The 19,367-nt window shown below is 37.4% G+C and overlaps 1 protein-coding gene and 1 non-coding gene across 2 annotated transcripts; both read right to left on the bottom strand.

Annotated features, from left to right (window-relative positions):
• Positions 1-2,196: 2,196 nt before the first annotated feature.
• Positions 2,197-2,302, bottom strand: LOC145615782 (small nucleolar RNA R71). The gene has a single exon (XR_014107372.1). It is a non-coding gene; the product is annotated as a small nucleolar RNA R71 (small nucleolar RNA).
• Positions 2,303-16,423: 14,121 nt separating this feature from the next.
• Positions 16,424-18,459, bottom strand: LOC145614718 (RNA-binding protein 1-like). Its single transcript, XM_081669789.1, has 2 exons — positions 18,133-18,459; positions 16,424-17,602 (listed from the first exon to the last, which is right to left on the bottom strand). Exons 1-2 carry the CDS (start codon positions 18,355-18,357, stop codon positions 16,649-16,651), a joined length of 1,179 nt encoding a protein of 392 aa, XP_081525915.1. The 5' UTR covers positions 18,358-18,459; the 3' UTR covers positions 16,424-16,648.
• Between the last annotated feature and the right edge of the window lie 908 nt (positions 18,460-19,367).

Genomic DNA, 19,367 nt, shown 5'->3' with positions numbered 1-19,367 from the left:
TCCTCTCTTCATCCTCGCTGTCTACAAGCGGTGACATGGGCTTTTCACTGCTCTAAGAGCTGGAGGCGGAGCTGTCGCTCCCAGATTCCTCCTTATTTTGTGAGAAGGGTTCAGAGACGACTTCATCGCCGCCTTGGTCGCATTCCTCAAAAAAGGAATCCGCTGGGGTAGAAGGGGCACGCGGAGGGGATCTCTCCAGAGCTGTCTGGTTTTCCCGACAAGACGTTTCTCCCTCGGGCGTTTGGCCGCCTGAGCCCTCGCTCCTATAGTCTGGATCGAGGGCCGTCTGCATTGTCCGAGCCATTGTGTCCTGCACAAACACGTAATGGTCGGAATCTAAGCAAAAGGGTGGTCCCAACACCCCGAGACGACACTCCCAGTCCTAGACTCAGCCGTCCTTGGTGACCGGCTGGACTCTAACCTAGGCTGTGCCGTGTGTGTTGGTGATGCATCCATTTATTGCAAGAAATATGTACAAGCGGTGAAAAATGAAAAGAGCGGAGAGAGACAGAGACGGTACCTTTAGATTTGATATCTGAAGGTAGGCGGAACCGGCTATGTAAGACGAGAGCGAACTTTCGGGCTTGCGCTTGACTCAGACGGAAGATTAAGCTAAGTTTTCTCTCTCGGAAATTTTTGTAAACGTACAAAATTATGAGGGGTAAACGGCTATATATAGAGGGTAAATTCGAGGGCATTCCCGTAATTTACTCAGAAGGTGAACAATTACTTTTTGGCGGTAAAATTACCACCAACCGGAGCGTGACGCGTGTCACAGATGCCACGTGGCGTGCCACGTCACATCTGTGAGGGGCAAATGTTTAGGGCAATTTTACCCCGCCATGTGGTCCAATAAGAGGATGACACGTGTCAGCCCTGGGATGGCCCAAAGTGGACCAATCCTTGCTTGACACGTGGCACTCCAGATAAATGGGAGAAAAGGCGGCCTTCATGGCCCAAATCTCGAGAAAGCCGCAATGCGGCGCAGCCCACCAATGATTAGGGCTCGATGACCTAATCAGGGGCACTAATCTCGAGGACCCTATAAATAGGGGGATTCTCCTCTTTTGGAGGGGACGTTTTACCATTTATTACACACTAACTCTTTGATAAGGACATCGGAGCTTGGAATCCGAGCAGATACCAACCTAAATTTCCGCACCTTTTTCTCTCCCTTCAAGTTACTAACTTGATCATTGGAGGCGGAGCTCCTACCACTCGGAGTCTCCGTTTATTTTGCAGGTACAGCTCGCGCAGGACCAATCTTTGTGCTGTAACTCTCCCGAGGGACAAAAACACTCAAAACAAATTCCATTCCCGATTAGTTGTATCCATTGCATGTATGTGTGGATCCTAAACCCTAGTGCTTGATATGTTTGGTTTCAATCTCATTTTCTTAGTTGTTTAGATTACACACACCTTACCCTACGTCTCCGAAATAGCTTAACTCTAGCAATAGTGACCACCTCCTATTCCTTAGTGGTTCGACACTCGACTTAATCCTATGCTAGTATAAGGGTGTGCTGAGTGATCAATGACCTACTCTCCACCTCTAGTAAAAAATGGCGCCGTTGTCGGGGAATGGCGTAAATGTTTGCTATTGTTGTTGAGTCTATTTCACCTTATTTTCAAAAATACAAAAAGATTATTCTCTTCAGGCTACATTTGTAGCCGTGTTACTAATAGTTTCATTGAGTTTTGTATGCATAGAGCACGTGGACGTTCCCTTGTGCCGTTTGATCCAAAGATTGAGAGGACACTTTCAAGGAGAAGAATTGCTGGTAGATCTTTAAGTACAAGTTCTTCAAGTGAAGAAGAAGAAGAACTAAGCATGGGAGAAAATCTGAGAGTGGCATTGAAGGAATTGGGGATTCCCGAGAGTGGGATTGCCCTAGGTACAACATCGGCGAACGACTTTGAAATAAGACCGACTATGATCACTTCGATCGAAAGAAGACAATTTAGTGGGGCTAAGAATGAGAGTCCACCATCTCAAAGAGTTCGAAAAGTATTGTAACACTATCAAAGTGAACGGCGTTTCTCAAGAATTTATCCGGCTCAAGTTGTTCCCCTTTTCTCTCATAGGTCGAGCCTTGGAATGGTTGGACAAGGAGGTCAAGCCGAATTCTCTAAGAACATGGGACAAAGTTACCAAGGAATTCTTATCCCGATTCTACCCCCAAACGAAAACAACGGAGGCAAGAACTTTGATTCAAAGTTTCAAGTAAAAGCCTAGTGAAAGTTTGTATGAAGCTTGGGAGAGATATAAGGAGTATCAAAGAGAATGTCCTCACCATGGAATCTCGAACTACCAAATTATTCAAATTTTCTATGGAGGGTTGAGTCCTCAAGGAAATCATGAACAAAACCGAAGAAGAGGTTGTGGACATTATAGAAGATGTGGTGTGCATTATATGGATTGGCAAGAGGGAGAGAGAGAGAGAGTCTTCGAGCAAGAACGGATCAACGGTTTATTCGGTTGATCACCTCAATGCCATCAACAACTTATCCTCTCAAATTGCAAGTTTGGAAAGAAGATGACAACAATTAAGGCCAAGCTTGAGAGTGCAAATTCCAATGCCCAAGTCATCCCTCCCACATTAAGGGGAGAGGTACATCTTCTAACTCTACTCCTCCTTCTACTTCAAACAATATGCACAATGGATGCTTAATTTTGTGATGTTTGTGGGTCTAATGACCATTATGCTTCTAGTTGTTCAAATGGATTTGACAATGGTGATGATATTGAGAGTAGAGAATGTGAGCATGTGATTTTTGTCTCAAATAATAACAATGGTCAACGATTTGATGGACAAAGGAACTTTGGGAATAGAAATTCTGACCAACAAGGTAGATTTGATAACTACAATGATGGTAATTATAGGAACCAAGGAAACCAAGGTTTTCGAGGTAACTATAACAATCAAGGTTATAGTAATCAAAATCAAGGCCAAGGGTATGGAAATCAAGGCCAATCTCAAGGCTTTGGTGGCCAATACCAAAATTTTGGCAACAATCAAGGTCGAGGTAATTGGAACAATCAAAATAGGGGAAATTTTCAAAACAATTAAAGGAGACCCCCACCCGAATTTGCTCCAAGACCTCAAGGCAATGGTGACAATTCTTATACTCAACCCTTATCGTTTAAGTCTAATTTGGAAGAGATAATTGAGAATCAAACAAAAATTTTGAACACCTACATGGCGGGAGTGATAAGAAGTTTAATAAGATGATGACACACAACAAAATGCTTGAAACACAAATCACTCAAATAGACAACACCTTGAAAGATTGTGCTAGCCCTTCTTCATTACCTTCTCAAGGAGTTGATCCTAAGAAACCCGTTTATTCTATCACTACAAGGAGTGGAAGAGTGCTTGAAGAGAGAGTTTCTAGGAATTGTGAGGAGGTTGAGAAGAAGAGTGATTCAAGTGAGGAAAAAGAGAAAGATGTGTCAATGAGTGTGAGCAAAGAGGAAGTCCATGAGAAAAAGAAGAGTGTTGAGAGAATGCAAGAGGAAGTGAGAAAACCCGACCTTCCATACCCCCAAAAGTTTATGAGGAACAAATTGGATGAACAATTTGGGAGGTTCCTTGACATGTTGAAGGACGTCCATTTTTCTATCCCTCTCACCGAAGCCATGACCCAAATGCCTAGATATTCCAAATTCTTTAAGGATATCTTGAGTGGCAAGAGAGAGTGTAATAAGAAAGATTCGGTAGAGCTTGGTGGTGTTGTAGTGCTTTGATTCACAATGACCTACCAAAGAAGATAAAATATCCGGGTAATTTCTCTATTCCTTGCAAAATCAAGAGTAAGTTGTTTGAAAATGCATTGTGTGACTTAGGTGCTAGTGTTAGCATTATGCCTTACTCGATGTTTAAGAAGCTTAAGCTAGGAGAGCTTCTTCTACCAACATGACTTTGCAATTGGCTGATAGATCCATTAAGTTTCCAAAAGGAAGAGTTGAGGATATTCCCCTTAAGATAGGTGATTTCACAATTCCCGTAGATTTTATTGTGCTTGTAATAGAAGAAAATGACCACATTCCTATTATTCTAGGGAGCCGTTCTTAGCTACCTCGGGAGCTTTGATAAATGTTAAAGGAGGTCATATCACATTGAGAGTTGGTATTAAAAAGGAAAGCTTTAAGCTAAAACCGATGTATAAATCCTTGTCTCTTGTGAAAGGAATCAAGAGTGATAATTCCCTTCGTTCATTTGATAATGTGTATGTGATTAATTCTTCAACTAACAATGTTCATGAGATTTTCGATGATGTGCTTGTGAGTTTTGATTGCATGAAAGTTAGTGAAGAGAAAAAGGAGCTTTCAAAGGCTAATGACGAAGAGGTAATTAACATTCCATGTTGGTTTGAGCCTTGTCCTCAAGAGGAGGAGGATGATTCCATGGATGTGGATGGTGTGAAAACGTCTACAAAAAGGAACAAGGTTAAGAAGAAGGCAAGTGCTTATACGAAGAAGAGAATGAAATTGAAGTTGAAGCACAAGAAGGTTGTTTTTGAAATGCAAGCAAGTTAGGTTTCATCAAGCAATAATGAGAAGTTGCTAAGTATTGAAGAAGAATTTGTGCCTTCCACCACTTTGAAGAAGGTGGTGTTCTTTGACCCTCCATAATTTGGAGGAAGGGTCGAGCTTAGGACCATAAGCAAGCGCTTCCCGGGAGGCAATCCAGAGATTTCTGGCCTTTTCTTTTGATTTATTTTCCTTAATTTTCTTTCTTTTATTTTCTCTTCTTTCACTTGTTTTTTTTTTATTTATAGGTTGAATTCTTGGAGTTGGATTAATTCAAGTGACCATGAGTAATGGAAAGGTGTTTCACGATTTTGAATGTGATAATATTCGATTTTATCGATTTTGAGGTAAAAGGGTAAGAAATGTTAGTTAGGTAAGATAGGGAAATTTGTGCTTAAATGTGAAGAAAGTTTGAACTTGGTGGGTTCATTGTGGTACTATCATTATTGTGGGATGTTGAACCCACTGTCAACTTTTTTTGAAACTGCCACTTTTGTGGGTTCAATAGCCCTGGGATGATATTGAACGAAGAGCCCACACATGAACGCACCAAGAAAGAGAAAGCAGGCTAGCGCGGGCACGCCAGGGCAAGGCATGGCCGCACGCGACACTGGCGCGGGCGCGCCAGGTCAAGGCGTGGCCGCACGCGACACTGGCACGGGCGCGCTGCCAGGCCGCGCAACCCTGATGTCGTGCCTCTTTATTTTCTTCTTCCTCCTTTCTTTTCTTCATTTCCTCCTTTTCCCTATCAACTCGAACGTACCCCTCTTCTCACTCAAGATAAGCACAAACCCTAACATCTTTCCTCATCAAATTTCATCATCAAATCTTCCAAATTCCATCAAATATCATCACAATCTTATAACAGTTCCTTCATTTTCAACAAATTCATACTATTTTCCTCAAATTCAACCTCCATTCTCTCTCCTCCATAGTTAATACATATTTGGGGCTTTTCGTTCTTGAGTGAATTGGTGGCTAAAGGATGTTCAATCTTACTCCTTGTATGGTATAATATTCTTCTCATATTCTTAATTGCATTTTTATACCATAAAATTGCATGTTTAAGATTGTTCATGTTAGTGAATAGTAGTAGTATGAATTTTGGTGATTTTGATGATTGAAATTGAATTTTAGATGATTATTTGCGATGTTTGTTGATTGATTATTGCTTACATTGTGTTGTTTGTTAATTTTTTTAGCTAATTTGTGGAAATTTGTTGTGATTTGGTGAAGTTGATTTTTGGTAGTATTGGTGAATTAGTGGTCGGTTGAACAACGGTGTGATTAAGGTGTGATTGGTGGTTTGGAGTGTTTAAGAAGTTGAACTTGTGATTTGGTTGTGATTGTTAAGGTGATTCATCATGTCTAAATACTTGAAAGCCATCACCTCCAAAACCAAGAAAAGAAAATCAAACGTTTCCATTGAAGAACCATCACCTTCAAACACATCCTCTCCACAATCTCAAAACCTTGAACCTCTTCCCATTTGTAAAACACATTTTGTTGACAAAGACAACAAGCCTACATGGCAAAGCTTTCAAAAGAGAACCTACAAGCCCTCGCGGCACTACCATCAATATAGCATGATATAGTTGGGTATTGATGAAGATTTATGGGTTCTGTTTGATAATCTTGGCTTTGGGATACATGATAATAAGTGCTACCGGCTTACCTTGAGCCTACTTGGGAGTTTTTATCTTCTTTGAGTGTGACTCCTAATGGTGATAGAGAATATGAGATCACCTTCTAGCTTTTCAACGAGGTTCGTGTCATGTCCTTGGCCAAGTTCAATGTGGCCTTGGATTTCAATCCAAATGCGGATCTCTTCTTCTCCGATCGCGAGCACGAGTACTTAGATGGTTTCTCTCCGGATGCCTTTTGGCATACCATCTCCGGTTTTAACAAGTTTGGTGCTCGTTTCTCCCTAGCTAGCGACATTTATCAACCTTGTATGAGAGTGCTTCATCGGCTCTTGGAGTACTCGGTGTTCCCTAAACAAGATTTGGGAAAGTTATCGCTCCCTGAGTTGCGAGCTTTATGGATTGCTACTAAGGAGGAGTATAGGGGTCGGTTAAACCTCGGGCGGATTTTGTTGAAGAATTGTTTGGACATGAGGGGTAGCCGGTCGGGTGAAATTCCTTGTGGTAGCATGATCACAAGGTTGGCTACAAAGCTTGGGTATGAGAGATACCTACTTTCTTGCACTCCGGTAGGGGATCTTAACACCCTCTACCTTGATATCAAACAACTGAAGCAAGTGAATTACTTAGCCAAGGATGAAGATGATGAGGTCTTTTATTGGCTTTATAGGGGTAACCATTGGTGCTATCTTCCAAACCCTTCTCTAACCTCTCTTCACCGCCATGCCCGAAATGTATGGTTTGTGCCCTCTAGTTACTGAATCCCCGGGAGGATGAAGATATGGAAGATGTTTTTAATGAGGAAAGGCAAGCCCAAGAACATCAACAACGACACCACCAACAACAACAACCGCAACAACAAAAACATCAAGATCAACAACACCAATATGCAAGCTCCGACTTGGATGCTCTTAGTGCTCAAATGAAGAGCATGAAAATATGGTTGGAGGGCATGTATCATCAAGACTTTGAGGCCCTCTATACTTAAATGAGGGGAATTTCGGAGATGCAACAAGGTATGTTTCTCCAACAGCAACAAATGTATGATGCGGGTGTTAACTGGGGAGACATCACTCCCCCGGTCAACTACCCATACTTTTCACCCCAAGTTGGTCCAATACCATCTTATGGGGGTGATGGGGTACCTACGCACCCATATTGGCAAGGACCCTCGGGGTCCATTACCGAGCCTCGCTCATTCCCCGATGAGCACGGTAATTATGAATACCGTGCTCCCGGCAGGAGCGACTATAGGGGTGATCCTAACTACCCCTATGTACACCCCGAGCACCCACTACCGCTCGCTTTGCCCGAGTAATTTACCCTTCTTGCCACTTGGAAACAAGAAAACTTAAAGGAGCATTATGGTTGGCCACCTGGGTACACCGGATGTAATACCCGGGATTTTTAAACATGATTTATTGTACTCCAATCTTTATTATAAGCTTAATATAATTTTAATCTCTATTTTACGAAGAACGACTGTGTTTAGTCTTAATCTTATTTTAAGATTATATTATTTCAAAAGCTAATTCTACAACGAAAATTATTTATTTCAAAATTTATTTCGGGTCAAATGATATTTTTATGATCTGTAAAATGTCAAAGATCGAGAGAGTGAAATTACCAAAATACCCTTATGTATCCAAAGAAAACAAAACCCACCTCTTCCCTTCACCCATTTTTCTTCACGGTGAAGTTATAAAGACCAAAGTTAATTTTTGCTTGTTCTTTTTACTTGTTGCTTAATTTGGCCTAACCGATCAAAGTTGATTGATTATGCTTATCTCAATCTTGAGCTTATCTCACTCCTTCACGGCTAAGAATTGATGATTAAAAGTTACTTTTTACTTCCTTATAATTGGTTGTCTAATACTCAAGCTTATCACTTTAGCAAACTTCATCTTATGATTCATAACCTTCATTTCTTTCAAGTTCTTGGAACAATAATACTCCATATATTATCACCGTCCTTACTACCGCGGCTATCACCGCTCCTCCCTTTGCTTGAAATGGTTGCTGCCATCTCTTTCCTTGCCACCAAGCTCACGCATCGCAGCCACGTACTCTTCTTCTTCCTCCAATCATGGTATGCTTGGTGAAACTAAAAATGGCCTTTGAGGCTACTCTGTACACGTGAAACTAAAGTGAGCTTATTACATCTTTTATTTGCTCTTAATTATGGGTATAAGTTGACTTCTATGTTTGGAAAGCAACTCTTGTTTTTCTTAGTTAATGATTATATATTACTAGCTTTGTTTTAATTTAATTTTCTTAATGATGATGAATAATAGTAGTATTTGCTTGTTTAGTATCATATCTGTACTTACGTACTAATATTTATACCCATTTCTAATAAAACGAGTATTTTTGACTATTTGTGTTGTTTTCATATTAAGTAATTAAAGTATTTGTAGATTTAAACTCTTTTTCTACTAATATGAATAGTGGTAGTATCTATTTTTAAAGTAATGCTCATTTTACTCAAAATGAGGTAATACTTGTTTTGTTTCTAAAAATAAGCTTATACTTGTTCTATCAAAGGTTTTGAATTGAGAGGTTACTAATGAATATTTATTATTACTGGGTATGATCGAATGAGTCATAGCAATGAGAAACTAATGATGGAGGTTATAGAGCTCAGATGATAATTATGAGGCTAAGTGAGATGATTAAAGATGATCGAATGAGGTAATCATTATGTCTAGCCCTGTGTGTGTAACCATTATGTTTAGCAATTGTGTTCAGTTCCGTATCTGTAATTATTATGTTTAGCTACTGCATGTGTTTAGACCTGTATGTGTGACAATTATATCTAGTTATTATGAGTGCACGTGTGTAATTTTAATGACATGTTATTGTAACATACGTATGCATGTATGGTATGTTTGGCATGTTATGATTTAAAAGCGTGGTATGTGCAAATGACATGACATGATCTTTTATATTCTGGTATAAATGACTTGCTAGATGATCAACATGTTCGTTGATGTATTTCAGTCTTATGATTTATATGAATGATTTTACATGTATACAATGTTTTCTCAATTTGTGGAACTCTCGAAAGTATGTTAATAAACTACGAATAACTTATTAAAAGATACATAACTTAATAAATGAAAGTGAAAGACCTAGTCCGTCTGGCAGTATATGTTATGTTTCGGTCATGCAATGCATGTACCCATGGGGCACCTGCCCAACTATGTCGAGCACCAGCTCTATGTTATGGGCACCGGCCCATCGCGGAAGACGTTCCGCCATGTCATACTGTCCAGCGACTAGCATGTCCACCAAAAAGATTATGAATACTTGAATTTTGTTAAAGGACTTATGAGAACTCATAAGGATACTCTATTAATGAGTTTTACGATATACTGATATGTACGATCGTTCATAAAGATGTCTTACCATCATACAAGGTGATAAGAATTCTATGACTAACAGGTATTTCTAGTTATTTTATTAATCTATAAGATATGTGGACGTGATCTGTTATGTTATGCCCCTGTTAATTGTTTAACACTAATGAATATTTTATTCAATTAAGTGTTACAAATGAATGATTATAAATTGTGCCAATGTGCTATGAATTTATATGAGGTATAAAGTTGTTTAGAAATGATTTAATATGATACGAGGTTACATTTGTCGACAATGGAAAATGAACTGAACATAGAAAATAAGTGAGTTATAGGTGGAGGAAAGTATGTTAATGAAATGGGGAATTAATCCCACACGAATGAAAGTTATGTTATGTCCAAAACCTGTGCTTACCTATGATCTTATGTAAAGGGAATGATCCTTGCCGATTCAACTTTTAAAAATAATGATATTATATTATTTCTGAACAACTATGAATGCATAAGGAATAAGATATGTGCTCAAATGATTTTGAAAGAAAAACGGTTTTACGAGCTAGAGTAATGTTACTGAGTTTTCCACTCATTTTTGGATTTTTCCTGTGTTTTCTATGTTTTCTATTTTTATGGATAATTACAGGGATAATGATGACGAAGCTAATATCAAAGGCAAAAGGATTAAAGGAGTTTACATAGTTGAGGGATTATGGAATCAAGGCTTATGTATTATGAATCATTGAGAGCTGAGACAGATCTGTTATTTTATTACTGTAAGGAAGACTGGAGTTGTATAATTTATTGAATTTTCTTATTAAGGAGTATGTTTATTTGTGGGCCATAACCCACAGGTGATTATGAGATTATCTATATGATTGATTCCGCTGTGTATGATGAGTAAAGAATGGTTTAGCTATGACTAATTAATTTCTGCTGCGAATGACAGATTAAGTACGTTCCGGTAACGCCAGTTAAAAGTCGGGGCGTTACACCGGAGGGTAGGATTCTTATGGTCCCCCATCCTTTGATGACCACGATGGCGCCGGGCTGAGTGGTAGTGGTTGCTAGTTCCCTCATTTTTGTGTCGTTTGCCTCCATCCCTTATCTTATGTGTGCTTTCTTTGTATTGATGGGATTTTGAGATGTATTTATGATTAGCTTGGGGGAACTTTACTTATCTTAGGGTTTTTGTATCGGTAGTGTAGGGAATATTTCAAGCATTAACCCCGAGCTTGAACCCCACTGTGATCATACACTAAAGTATGGTGGCATCCAAATGGAAAGAAAAGAGGGCAAAAGAGTCGCCAACAAGTTTTAGGAACTTGTAAACTGTTCACGAGGTGAAGGTTACACCCCTTAACGATCCATGAGATCGTCAACTCCAAAAGGTCTTAAACCAAATAGGGTTCAGGGATGAGGGTACGAATCCAATCTACAAAAGAAAGGATCCGCCCTATAAAATAGGCCTCTACTTTATTCTACTCGTATTCATGTGCACTTTTTGACTAACATGCAATCATTAGGTTAACTTTAAACCTGTTTAATCTATGTTGGTTAAATATTAATGCACAAATAAACTATTATTGGCGATCACTTGAATTAAAATCATATTAGCCTAAACCAAATTATTAATTAGCTTATTAAGTGTGATTTCAAGTACAAATTCTCTTTAAACATGCATAAAAGGCGTGATCAAGCAATAACAATAAATATATATCAAGCAACATAATAATCATAATATTAAATATAATCATGATAATAAATCTTAATAATAATAGCAAGATCCTAGGCATGATACTAACAAGATTAATAACCAATCATAGCATGTCACTAAACAATACGGATCAAAGCTTTAAACCTAACATGATACTAACATGCTATTAGAAAGCATAAAAGGCACCCTAAACATGATACTAGAAAGCATTAAATAACATCCTGACATGATACTAGGAATTAATCAAATCTAAGCATGCTTTCTACATTGAAATAAAATAGGGAGTAAGCTAACTTACTTACTTCGACGCCTCGAACCTCTTTCTAATAACAAAATACACGAGTTTGTAAACTTCAATGAAATATTAAATCAAAGAATTAAATTAAAGAATTAAAAGAAAGAGTTAAAAAGTTTAGACTGGATTTGGGACCAAACCTCAGAAAAGTATAAACCTTTCACGTCTAGGGCGAAGGCAACTTCGAATTTGGCTTGGTGTTTCTAGATCTTGTGCGTGCGGTATTGTGTTTGTAAAAGCTAGCTAGAAAGAGAATTAGAGAAAGAAATCATGTATTGCTCAAGAGAGAAGAGAGATAGAATTAGGTGATTGTAGATGATTAAAAACGGAGGTCCTGGACCATATTTATAAGAAAACAGTCCGGAAATTGATTGAAAAATAGTCAGAATTTGAAAAGGAATAAAACTCCATGCTGTCGCAAGGAATTCAACTTGTCGCCAGGCGACAAGTTTGTCGATTTGCGACAGCTTGGATTTCCACGCGCTTTCGAACACGGAGTCCACTTATCAATAAAATTGAGTTGCAAAGTCCGTACAAAGGCTAAAATCGTAATTTCACATAAAATATTATTTTATTCCAAATAAAACTCATATACATAATTATCAATCCTAATTTCACTAGGATATGAAAAGAACCTTCTAGAAGACTATAATCAATCCTACTAACCTTAAGAATAATAATAGGACCTCCTCTAGATCACTGGGCCGTATGTAAATATCAAATTGGGCCCAGTTTAGTATTTTCGCCATAACTTCCTCATTATTCATCGGAATTGGGCTTATAATATATCGTTGGAAATCTCTTTTTGAGCCCCATCCAACTACACTATTATTGGACCCTTATCATGGACTAAACTAAAATGTATTAGGTATTTTCATAAAATAGAGTTGGTTTTCAAAAACAGAAAGAAAGATTTTTAATAATTACTAACCGCAACACTAGACTTTTCACACTTTCACTTCATTCGATTATGGTTCGACGCGAAAGGTATTCATCACTGGGTTTGGTTTTGGGGAGACACAAATGGGTGTCTACAGGTAGCCAATTTGTTGTTGAGCTTGCCTTGTTTTATTTTGCCTCTTTGTATGTTGGTCTCTTTCTTGATCTCTCTTTGGTGTTGATTGCTTTTCATGCCCACTTTTTCCATTCTTGATCTTGTTGTTGTAATGATTTTTCATTGATGATCATGTTATTGCTCCCACAAATCCAAAGCCCTAATATCCAAAACCCTTGAATCCAAATCCCTTTGAATCCAAATTTTGTAGCTTAGTGTTAGTTGTTAGATTAATGAGTAGTTTTCTTTAGCTTACTTGATTTGTAGTTTATTTCTTGATAGTTTACTTCTTTTCCTTTCTTGATAGTTTAGTTTTGCTTATTTTTGCTTTTTAGTTTCTTTCCTTTTCACTTTTCTTTCTTTTATTTTGTTTTGAAGTTACTAACCGTTTTCTTTGTCTATAGTTCTATTTTTCTATTTTTGTTCTCACGTGGCTTTCATGATGATGCTATGTCTCTTGGAGCTTCATAAGGTGGTTGGTTCTTCACCATACTATTTTAGCATTGCTTGGAAGCCCGGTGAGATCCTTCTTATTTTCCTTCTTTTATTCCTTTTCTTTTCTTAGATGCATAGAATAGGATTAGTTTTAGGAGAAGTTGAATGGTTCGAAGATGTATGCTTATAACACCTAGAGTATTTGGGATCTTTGACGATGGTGCCATTTGATCACTTGTATGATGATTGGGAATTATGTGTTTTGCTTGCATCTTTGCTCTCTTCTTTATTCTCCTACTTTTCCTTTATCTTTGTCTCCATATTTTCTTTATTTTTCTTTCTTTTCCTTTCCTTTTCCTTTCTTTTCTTTTGCTTTTGGTTTGTATATAGTTTTTGAGGCTTATTCATTTTTCTCTTGTGAATTGGACAATATACAATGAACTTTTTCTTTTGAATAATCACCTTCCTAGGTAGTTGAGAATATGTTTGGTTGATTCTAGGATGGCGTATGCTAAGGTAGCATGTTTAAGAACTAGGAGGATCATGAAACCGGATTCTACTTGTTTATGGCATGTTTGGTAGTTGCTTCCTATAGTCGATTTGACACCAATAGTGAGTTTTTGCTACATCCATGTAGTTAATAATTTTTCACGCCTTCAACATTATTTACATGAGCGGCATGGATCCTTGACTATTGCAGACTCAATTTAGAATCTTGACTCATATTTCTTAAGACTGAGACCAAACCATCTAGGCATGACAAAGGCATCTTTTCGGGGTGGTACTTTTTCTTTTCTAGGATAGTATTCATCGTTTTTGATTTTTGGGTTTACATTTGCCTACTTACTAACCATTTGATCATTTAACCTTGTTTTCAAGCCACATCTTTAGATTATTGAGCCTTTTGTTTCTTTTTGTTCCATTTTTGGTTTTTGTGAAGCAAATGATCATATTATTGAGTTTGTGGTATGTTAGTGTGGATATTGGTTCAAAATGAAAGCAAGCTTGTGTTTTGTGTATATTTTGTGAATAATGACAAGTGGATAAATGAAAAATCCATCCAAAGTTAAAAAAGGCAAGGACATTCAAATGCAAAGTTGTAAAAGTCGTCCATAGTTGAAAGAGGCGAGGACAATTGTCATGATATGAAAAACAACAAAAAAAGTGAAAATTCAAAATTATTTTGATGTAATACTTTTCTCCTTCTAAGCATTAAGGATAGTGCTTCATTTAAGCTTGGGGGAGAAGCGTTTACGCTTTTTGTATATATATTTGTGAGTGACTGATTATAGCTTTGAATAAGCTTGGGGGTGCTAGTTTATTTTTGTTTGGTGATTACTTGATTATGGTGTTAAGGATTGATCACCCTTTGCTTCATTAATTAGGAATACCACCAAATTTTAAATTTTAGCTTACCCTCACCTTGTACCCTTACGTTACAACCTTTGGGAAAGCCTTTTGACCTAGAGGTTGAGTCACTTTCCGGTGGATGAAAATATGAGTTATAGCCTAAGGGGAGGGGATGCATAGTCAAGATGTCGAGTAGCCTAAAAATTCTTCTTTTCCGGTTCCTTAAGGAACTATTGAGATGCTCACTAGAGGGAGATTTGAGACTAGTAGGGAGAACGCGGTAAGATAGAACGGGATGAAAGTGGAGTGTGATACCTTGTTGGTTGAGAAAGTTGTTTATTCATTTGAAATGTAGTCTCTTTGTAATGTCCAATACGTAAAGGTTTCATTTTTCATTTTCCTTTCTTTTCTTTCTTTTACTTTTTTATGTTTTGCCTCATGTATAATTATGAGAGTTATAGGTAAGCTCTTTGGAAACCTTTACGAGACCTCACTCGTCCTCATAGGCGAATTTGGGGTTTAAAGGGCTTGTTGTAGCTAAAAACAACCGTGATTCCTACGATAGTGAGTCTTAGTGTATATACTCATCTTGTGTCTTTCTTTTTCTTTTTGATTAGTGAGTAGCCTGGAGATTACCTAGGTTGCTACTTTTGTAGTTATACAACTGATATATTTTTAAGGCTTTTCGAAACATAAATAAACATTGTCAAACCAAATGCCATAACTTATTTGTCTTCCCCCCTTGTGTTATTTCAATACCACAATCAAAACATACATCATAATTTGCAATTATATGTTTTTTCAATAGCATAATCAATCTAAACATCATAATTTATTTGCAATTATATATATGCATTTATTTTTCATGTTTTTAACATGTTTGATAATTGGGGAAAAAAATTAAACAATCATCCTTCTTATAAGAGGTTGGGTGTTTGAATCTACTCTAACTGGTGACGTGGCATAATAAAAAGTTGATTAGATGACGTGACGTAATGCAAAAGGATGGCATATAAAAGGTTGAGTAGGTGGAGGAAGTATAAATCATGAGTTGTGAGACAAATGGAAGTGTCTCACAACTATTAAAATAACATAAAAGTTTAAGGAAGAGAGAGAACGGAGGAGAGAGATAGGAAGAGTGAAAAAGGTGGCATGTGCCCCACTAAAACTTTTCAAACATATATCACGTGCAAAAACGGATACAAATTTTTTGGGACCACTACCACTGAGTTTATATTTTGTTCCACTAACATTTCAGTGGAGCTTTTTGAAGTACCACTTAAACTATATTTTGTACCATTAAGAGTGTATTTTACACCACTAAAACTCCAGTGATATTATTTGATAATTCAATGAGACAACTTTAAACTGATGCCTGAAATGCCTATATTACCCTTGTGAGGCATGACTTTATTGTCTCTCAACCCTCACCCTCCATTTATATAACCTCAAGTAGGTGACATATCGTAATGAAAAAAAGTCTATGTGGTGCATAAAAAGGAACATGGATGAGGCAATCTTAAATTGACTAATGATCATGAACTCTTGTGACTCCTGGATTTAATTAGAGTCGATAATCTCAATTCTGCAAACCACCCCCCAAGTCCCCCACCCACCCTCTCTCTCTCTCTCTCTCTCTCTCTCTCTCTCTCTCACCCCTACAGGGCGACAGAGGTTCCGCACTGTCCTTACTGCAAACAAGCTAAATTCTGATTTTCAGATTTTGTCAAGTTAACTAAAATATGATACCTAAATATGTAGTACATCCGTATAATGTTGCCCAAAAGTAATTGTCAGCTTAATAAAAACAGCAAGTATTATAATAACAAGCTGCTGAGTTTGTAAGGCTTTCCATAACAAACAAGCAGCTTGTAATTTCACATGTTTAAAGCTTCCCAATAAGGCATTAGCAAAACAGCATAAACAACATACCATTTCGTGAGGATAATATCAGATACTCGACATATATAGCAAACGTATCAGCATATAACTCCTGAATAGGAACGTATGACTTTAAATACGCAGAAATATAAGGCATATGATTGAATTTCTGCAATTAGGAACTACTTATATTACAAAATTTGAATCCTGTACTAAAATTTCATTAAAATGAAACAAGAAAAGAGAAAAGATCTATATATATCAGTTGAATAGACAGAGAAAGGAAGGAGGTAACTAAAGTAGAATAGTGCAGAGACTACAAAACAACCTCAACTCCTCCTTCAATGTATGAATCATAAACATTTGTGGATACAAGTGGAATTTGGTCAGCTAGATTGACCCACAGGAGACACCACCTTCGCCTGCACTTGCACATCAGGGATTCTTGAATTCTTCTTGACATTCACAGCTCCTTTTATGTGTCGACTACCGTCTTTGATAGGCACCTGAGAATTTCCATTGGTATTCTCATCCGGTTTTACATTGCCTCCAGTATCTACAACTCCATTATAACCATTAAACATTCCCAACAAAGCAACCCCGCCATTTCCAGTTGGATAATAGCCAGTTCCATAGTGCAAAGGTCGAACCCCCATCATTGCACCATAATTATTCCAAGGGGTTCTAGGAGCCATAGGCATCCCATAACCAACTACACCATACCCACCAACAGGATATGCACCGCCATAGAAATACCCAGGATAGGTGGTGGTAACAGGGAATTGACCAGGATAATGAACATACGGAGTAGGACCTCTTGACCAATTGTTATCATCCAAGTGACCACCAGCAGCAGCAGGGGAGTACCTCCCACCACCAAATCTATTATTTCCATTGTTAGAACTCTTTGTTGCCTCCCTAGGAACAGCCCTCTTAACCTCCACACGCTTTCCGTTCAACTCATGGTGACTCTTTTGCATAAGTTTTTCAACCACCTCTTCGGAATCGAAAGTGATAAACCCAAACCCTCTAGGCCTGTTATTGGAGTTATCATACATCACAACTACATCTGTAATCCTACCAAACTTCTCAAAGTACTTCTTAAATTCCTCCTCAGTTAGATCAGCAGACAACCCCCCTACAAATATTTTCTTAGTTTTATGGGTATGATCACTGTTGCTAGCACCATAACTACCATTACTGTAATTCCTAACAGATCCTTTGATTGTATGAGAGTACCCTTGCCCCGGCAGTTGCTGCCGATGAGGCGATTGCTGTTGTTGCGATGGTTGAGTATTTGATTGTTGTTCATGTCTTGGTATAGCTTTTTTCACTTCTACCTATATATCACATTCCAGCAAAACACAACTCATCGCCAAAATTAAAACAAAAATTGAAAATTAATCAAATCCTATCTTCTATATTTGGACTAATTTTAGATATACAGTATTTGTTTTTGAATAGTATGAGACTAATTTTATTTTCTATAAGAACATAAACAAATTATTAAAAAAAACCTGAAATATTAAATAAAAATTATCACAAATCAAACTCAATTATTAAAATCTGGGGCTCAAATAAAAAACTAAACAATCCAAAATCCAGATAAACACACATTGTCAAAATCATTACCAGTCAATCCAAATAAACGCACATTATCAAAATCAAAACCAATTATTTAAATCTAAACAAATAACATACATTCCAAAACTATATATCGCAGTAAATTGAATATAGTATAAACATTAACAAAACTAAACCAAAAGTCAAAATCAAAACTTAATTAGGGTTCATGCAATCGAGAAAAGGAACCACCGACATTGGAAAAAAAAACTCCAAAATTCACAATCAAAGATTCAGAAAAACTGACCGGTCTACCAGAAATAACGTGTTGAACACGAAGAGCATCGTCAACAGAAGAAGGATCAACGAAAGTGACAAACCCAAAACCTCGAGGTGTATTAGTGAGACGATCTTTAACAACAACGGAGGAAGAAACTTCGCCATATTTGGCAAAGTAATCCCGTAAATTAGCGTCCGAAGTATCCCTGGAAATTCCGCCGACGAACAATTTACCGACATCGGAATCCGCCATTGTTGATCAGATCCGAAAACTTGTGAAAGGAGGAACCCTAAAAAAAAAAAAAAGTAAGTCTCGCTTTCACTCCTGAAAAACTCACGCTCTCCTGAAAACAACACCAGAAAATTGTCAGGTATATAATATTGGTATGTTTTTGAGTGAGTCGGGCCCAGGTGTGATGATGTAAGTGTTGAATCGGGCCGAAGTATGATTTGGGTTTGGGCTCAAACATAGGTCAATTACGAGGAATGCTGAATTAGAATGCGTGTGTAACCAACGACTTACGATGAGGTGAGGTGGCGTGTGTGCAAGTTTAACGAATGCGACTTTTACTAGTACTAGACTACTAATACTCATACATTATTATCTTTTTAGGGTAAGGAGAAGGGCTCTCAATAGATATCAACTTCTTAAGTCTTCACGGTAATTTTAATTTAATATTTGTGGGTTAGACAAGATAAGAGAAGGAAATGAATTTTCACCCTTAAAGTGTCTCTAATAAGATTGAACCCAACCTTAAAGGTTTAATATTTCCCAATAATTTTAGATTGGTTATTAGTACATTAGTACTTGTACATGTGTAAGGTGTAATTGGGTTTTAAGTGAAGTATTTTAGTACCTCTCAGTTCGTTTTTTGTCCTACTACTACTCCCTCTGTTTTGTTAAATGCATCACTTGCTTTGCACAAAGCTTTAGGAGAGTTTATTTGGTTTAATATTATACTACCAGTCTACCACATACCATGTGCTAATGCATGGATATTAATAACATTAGGAAGTTAATATATGGAGTAACTTATTAATATCTATGAGAAATCATATAATATAAAAATGTAAATCTATATTATATTAGTCAAGGGTGATGTAGTGCAGTGATGTCCACATATAATACCTAAAATGCCTTTACTTTTACTTACTATTACAAATTATCTATGTAGATATGTTTAGAATTGTGCAGCATGCATCACGTGCGTGTAGATCTGCATTCAAATACGCTTAGGCTCTCGACTTTATATGGTAACATAT

This window comes from Chenopodium album, chromosome 25 (genome assembly GCF_948465745.1).
Source record: "Chenopodium album chromosome 25, dcCheAlbu1.1, whole genome shotgun sequence".
NCBI lineage: Eukaryota > Viridiplantae > Streptophyta > Magnoliopsida > Caryophyllales > Amaranthaceae > Chenopodium > Chenopodium album.
Note: the sequence above shows the minus strand (reverse complement) of the source record. Positions and strands in the feature narration are given on the sequence as shown.